This window comes from Ailuropoda melanoleuca, chromosome 14, assembly GCF_002007445.2.
Source record: "Ailuropoda melanoleuca isolate Jingjing chromosome 14, ASM200744v2, whole genome shotgun sequence".
Classification (NCBI taxonomy): Eukaryota; Metazoa; Chordata; class Mammalia; order Carnivora; family Ursidae; genus Ailuropoda; species Ailuropoda melanoleuca.
Window position 1 is genome coordinate 66639106 of NC_048231.1, and position 5448 is coordinate 66644553.

The following is a 5448-nucleotide window of genomic DNA, read 5'->3' on the forward strand; positions in this document are numbered from 1 at the left end:
TGGGGGCAAAGGAGTCGGAGGCGGAGAAGACGGCCGGGGGCGGAACCGCGACTGCTTCGTGGAGCCAGGTAAAGGAGCGGCCTCAGGCGGAAGGCCGCCGGCTGGGGGGCTCCCTTCCTTCCTGAGCGGAGGGGCGGCCTCTCGCCTGCTCCGAGCCGAGGTGGAAGCGAAAGTGAAGCCACCGGCCGGTTGCTCCACCGCCGTCTCCCGCCTGGCACCGCCTTGCGCGACTGCCCGGTCCGGAGGAACAGCCTCAGGGGCTGGCCCTCGCCGGGCGCGTGCGGCCCTAGCGTCTCGGCGTTCGGCCCCGCCCCGTGCCGCCCGCCCCCTTCCTGGCGCGAGCCGCTTCCTGACGCGATTCCCCTCCCCCTCCGGGGTCGCGTAGAGAGTCGGGCTCCGGGCCGCCACCGCCAGCTTGGCCACTGTCGCCGCCGCCGCCGCTGCCGCCATCTCCTTGATCCCCCATCCCCCGCCATGGCCGAGGAGCTCTCCGCGGCCACGTCCTACACCGAAGATGATTTCTACTGCCCTGTCTGTCAGGAGGTGCTCAAAACGCCCGTGAGGACCACGGCCTGTCAGCACGTGTGAGTAGACACCTCCTCCACTGCGCGGAGCCGGGTAGTCGTTTAGGCCCCGCATCCAGCCCCGGACCCTCGGCTGCGGCCTGGCGGGAGCAGAGCCCACCGCGACCTGCCCGAGCGCCCCTCGGGGCGGAGGGCGCGTTCTGGCCCGCCCTCCTCCCGAGCTCGGGGCAGCTTCCTGGACCCGCCCCTCTGCCAGAGCCCCCGGCCCCCGGGTATCCCTCCGTTGCTTTCGCGCCCCCGGGGCAGTGGCCAGGCTCGTCCGGGTCGCGTCTTCAGGCCCCGGAGCCCCCCTTCTCCTCCAGGCCCGGGAGGAATTGCAGGGAACGTGGAGCCTTTTTGTTTCCTAGCAACCTGAGTGAAGGCTGGGGTGTCGAGTGTCAAAACCGGCCGAAGGTGCCGGCACGGGCCCGCTCCCCCCCACTACCTCCTCTCTGTGACCTGCCCTGCTTTAAAGTTTTCCCTTCATTCAGAACCTTGGGCCATTCTTTCCAGACCCAAGAAGTCTTACCTAACTTACCTTTCAACCCTGCTTCACAGACCACCCTTGAAAAGATTCTCTTTCCTTTAAAATTCGGTACATGTTGGAATGATCTAGAATGTGTTTTCTTCTCTCAGATGTTAGAACTGACAGGATTTCCGGGTATTGAAGTGATAGTTTCCCTTTGTTTTACCCTTCTGCTTATTACTTGGTTACTACGAAGGTGGAGATAGGAAAGGAAGATTGCTGTTTCATGGAATGAACTGAAGATAAGGCAGTCTAACTCCAGGGGTGAGGGAGAACACAAAGGGATTAGGTGAGGTGGCTTGGTGCTGTTTGATTTGGCATATTTATAGGAAGAACTTCGATAATTTTACAGACGGTTAAAGTGTCAGTAAGGGTTGGCAGGAGCCCGTCTTGTAAAGATATATAGCACATCTGACAAACCTGGCTGCTGATCAGGGTCCATGGGGAACTTTTTAAGTAAACATACCAATCTCCGTTCCAAATTTACAAAAGAATTTCTGGCAGGTGAAGCCTGGAAATCTTTATTTGAAAAAATATACTCAGATTTGAAAGTTCTGTGTGCTTACAAATAGCTGAAAAGAGTGGAACAAGTTTATAAATATATTTCTCTTTCGACCTTTTTTTTTTTGAGAGATAGGTTCTATGATTTATGTAAAGAATGGATTCAATTTGGGGTTCTTAATCAGGTATTTTATTATTGTTTGATACCATTTTTCTCACTCTGATACTCAATCTTGACTGCACTTTTTACCTTATTCCTATTCTGCAGTCGTGTGAGGTAGGAGTGTGTGACTTCATTATAGGAGTTGTGCCAGTTATGTTTTGCTGTCATGGGAGATGAATGACGGTCTGAAATTGCTTTGGTATTTGATTCAACGAATGCAGATTATTAAGAGAAATATTCTGAGATGTTCAGTGCACAGTGTATAACTTTTTGGCCTTTAATCTTTAGGTATTCATTATTATAACTTGATGCCTTTCCTGTGTTTGTGCTGGCAGTGGGTGGACAAAAAGGAAGGTAGGAGGTCAGAGTGAGAGGAAGTAGGTGTTTCTGGACAGAATCGTTTCAGTTACCCTTTGGGTCATTGACCTCATAGAACTCACTGTTATCTTCAGCTCTCCTCAAAATTCCATGCAGTTTGCTGTAGTTCACTTCCCTTGCGGGGGACATTTTAAACCAGACTAATTTGACTTGACATCAACGGTATGGAAAAGAGAGTGCACATGATTGTTGAGGACCTTTTTCTAATCATCTCATTGGACTTGGATATGATTAGACTACATGTGGAAATGAAACGTAGAGTAGATTTTCTTGGTAAGAAGAATGGACACTTACTGCTTCATCACCCTCCTCCATCCCCTCCTTTATTAACCCATCTCCCTCTCCTCCCAAACACACAATTGCTCTAAGGTTCAATATATTAAGGCTGGGGAGGAGGGAGTTTTATTTGAAAGGGATGGTAATGGTGGAACAGGGTCTTGATTAACTGGAAGGAGTTTGGTGGGGAAATAGATTATTTAAAATAATCTAGTTTACTATGTCATTTGCTCTTCCTTTTTCACAAAGGACAAACCTGTGCCTTTAAAAATATTTATATTTAGCTACAAAATCAGTTTTTGGTTCATAGTAAGAAACGAGGTGATAAGGGCTTTGGGTCACTATAGATCTGTTAGAAAATGAAAAATTTTCATCACCATTTCAACGACAGCAGAGGATTTGCCCAATGACTATTTTAATGAAAGGAACAAGTTCATTATCATTAGAATAACTTCATCATAATATAAATTTCTGTATAATCCCATTCATTCCTTCAGACAACAATTGTTGAATGTTTTCTGTATGTCAGGTACAAAGAATACAAAGTGCTGTTTCCCTGGGGACTGTTAATAGTCTAATGGAGAAGACCTAAGCATGAATGTGATTTATACGGAAGTTACTTAGGAGGAAAATTTTATTTGAGCATTGAGAGCAGCTGTCTAAATCAGCTTATGACTAAAGGGGAGATTTCCTGGATGTAGTAATACTTTAGGTCAAAATTGGTTATTCAGGGTTTGTTGGGGGAATACCCTAATTGGGTTTACAGCATATGCAGACACAAGGAGGGGTTACAGAGGATGACTGTTTGCAGGCTGAAGCCAAAGGATGAGTGTATAGTATAGATAGAGTTTAGAGATATTGGCAGGACCTTTCTGTGTAAGCCAATTTGAGCTTTTTCCTGAATGCCTTTTTTCAGAGGAGCAGCATGATCACATTTCAATTTTAGAAAGTTTACTTTAGTAGCAGGACCCAGCTTGGTGTAGTGGTGAGACTAGTGAAGAGATGATGCATTGCTGTGTTAGAATCTGATTCAAGGTAGTGATAGTGGGAATGGAGAGGAGATTCCTGACGTTTGAAGGAGACCCATGTAAGATTTGATGATGCCCAGTAGTTCAGTGTATGTATGTGGATCTGGAATACATGGAACTAAAGCTGTGAGTATGGATGTGGCCACTGAGGGAGATCTGTAAGTTGGAAGATAGCAGAGGGCCTAGATAGGACAAAGTGCTGGAGAATGCATATTTAAATCTGGAGTGGAGAAAGTGCAGCCTGAGAAGAAATGCACAGGATAGAAGGAAATCCAGCATAGAATGTGACGGTATGGAAACTGAGAAGAATTTTAAGGAGACAGTAGTCAGCAGTGTTAGTTACCTTAGAGTGATCAGATGTAGTATTTTAAAAAGCAAGTAAAGATGAATTAAGAGTATTAAAGTTGAGGGGTGCCTGAATGGCTCAGTCGGTTAACCCTATAACTTCAGCTCAGGTCATGATTCCAGGGTCTTGGGATTGAGTCCCACGTCTGGCTCCCTGCTGAGCGGGGAGCCAGCTTCTCCCTCTCCATTTGCCCCTCTCCCCTGCTCATGTTTTCTCTCTCTCTCACTCTAGTAAATAAATAAAATCTTAAAAAAAGAATATTAAAGTTCAGCAGGTATTCAAAGTAAGATTTCAGAAGAAGGTACAAACTGGAATAGTCGTATTTCTTTCAGTGTTTTCATTTGTAATTTTCAAAGGCTCTTTGAATCAAACCTCTCTTTCCTGTTTTGAGTAGTTAAGGGAATAACTTTTGTACATGGCTAAAAGTAAGCTCCATCACAGTGAAAATTACATGTAATAAGTTGATGCCTTGCCAAACTCTTAAAGATGGAATCATTTTTTTTTTTCCTAAGAATTTATTTACTTACTTGGGGGGGGGGTGCAGAGGGAGAGAGACAAGCAGGCTCCCCGCTGGGCAGGGAGCTCAAAGTGGAGCTTGATTCCAAGACCCTGGGATTATGACCTCAGTTGAAGGCAGGTGCTTAATCAGCTAAGCTACCCAGGCTTCCCTTAAAGGTGGAATCTGATCTGTTTTGGGGCATCTCTGTAAGGAGGCATCTTTTAAAATGAGCTAATACAAATCAGCTTTCACTTCTTATTAGGCACATACTTGTATGTTTCTCTATCGACCTGCTTTGGGTTGTCCAGTTCCTAAATTTTAAGTTTATATTTATTTTTCTTTTCTTCCTTATTTTTAAAGATTTTATGTATTTTTTTGAGAGAGAGAACGCAAATGTATGCGTGCACTAGAGAGTGTGAGGGTGGGGAGGGGCAGAGGGAGAGGGAGAAGGAGAAGCAGGCTCCCTGCTGAGCAGGGAGCCCTATGGGGCACTTGATCCCAGGACCCTGGGACCTGGGCGGAAGGCAGACGTTTAACCGACTGAGCCACCCAGGCACTCCACATTTCTTATCATTTTAAGAACTTTATTGATACCTTGTTGTTTGAGCAGTCATGCTCTAAATACTTTTAAAATTCTTCTTTCCTACAGACTTGTTAAAATTCTTAAAGCCAGACAGATAGCTTCTTGCTGATTTAATAAATGCTGCTCTAGACTGTCTTTTTTCTTAAGGGTTTTAAGACTTTATCCAAATTCTCTTGACAAATATTTATAAAATGACATAATCAGAAAACAACTATGCTATCTACTTATGTAAAAGAAGGTTGACTTAGTTTTAAGTCCTAAAGACTAACTTAAAATCTCTGATTTTTTTTTCTCTTAAGGTTGTTGTTTTGGGGAATGATTTTGACTATAGACTAGGAAGATAAAAGGTGCTAGATTTTAAAGTAAGATGTGTGTGTATATTATATGTGTATATATGTATATGTAGGCATGTGTGTATGTATATAAAAATACACATGGAATATTACTCAGCCATAAAAAAGAATGAGATCTTGCCGTTTGTGACAACATGGATGGGCCTAGAGGTATTATGCTAAGTGAAATAAGTCAGACAGAGAAAGACAAATACCATATGATTTCACTTACATGTGGAATCTAAAAAACAAA

General features: G+C 44.8%; 1 protein-coding gene across 3 annotated transcripts in view; it reads left to right on the forward strand.

The window, feature by feature from the left end:
• Positions 1-6: 6 nt before the first annotated feature.
• RNF138 (ring finger protein 138) overlaps positions 7-5448 on the forward strand; it is a 32693-nt gene continuing 27251 nt past the window's right edge. For 2 of the 3 annotated variants that reach the window (XM_034642456.1, XM_034642455.1), the window contains exon 1: positions 7-584. In XM_034642456.1, the coding sequence (XP_034498347.1) occupies positions 475-584 (110 nt within the window). In that variant the 5' untranslated portion in view covers positions 7-474. The remainder of the gene's footprint in view (positions 585-5448) is intronic. The other variant, XM_034642454.1, reaches the window with a different exon arrangement.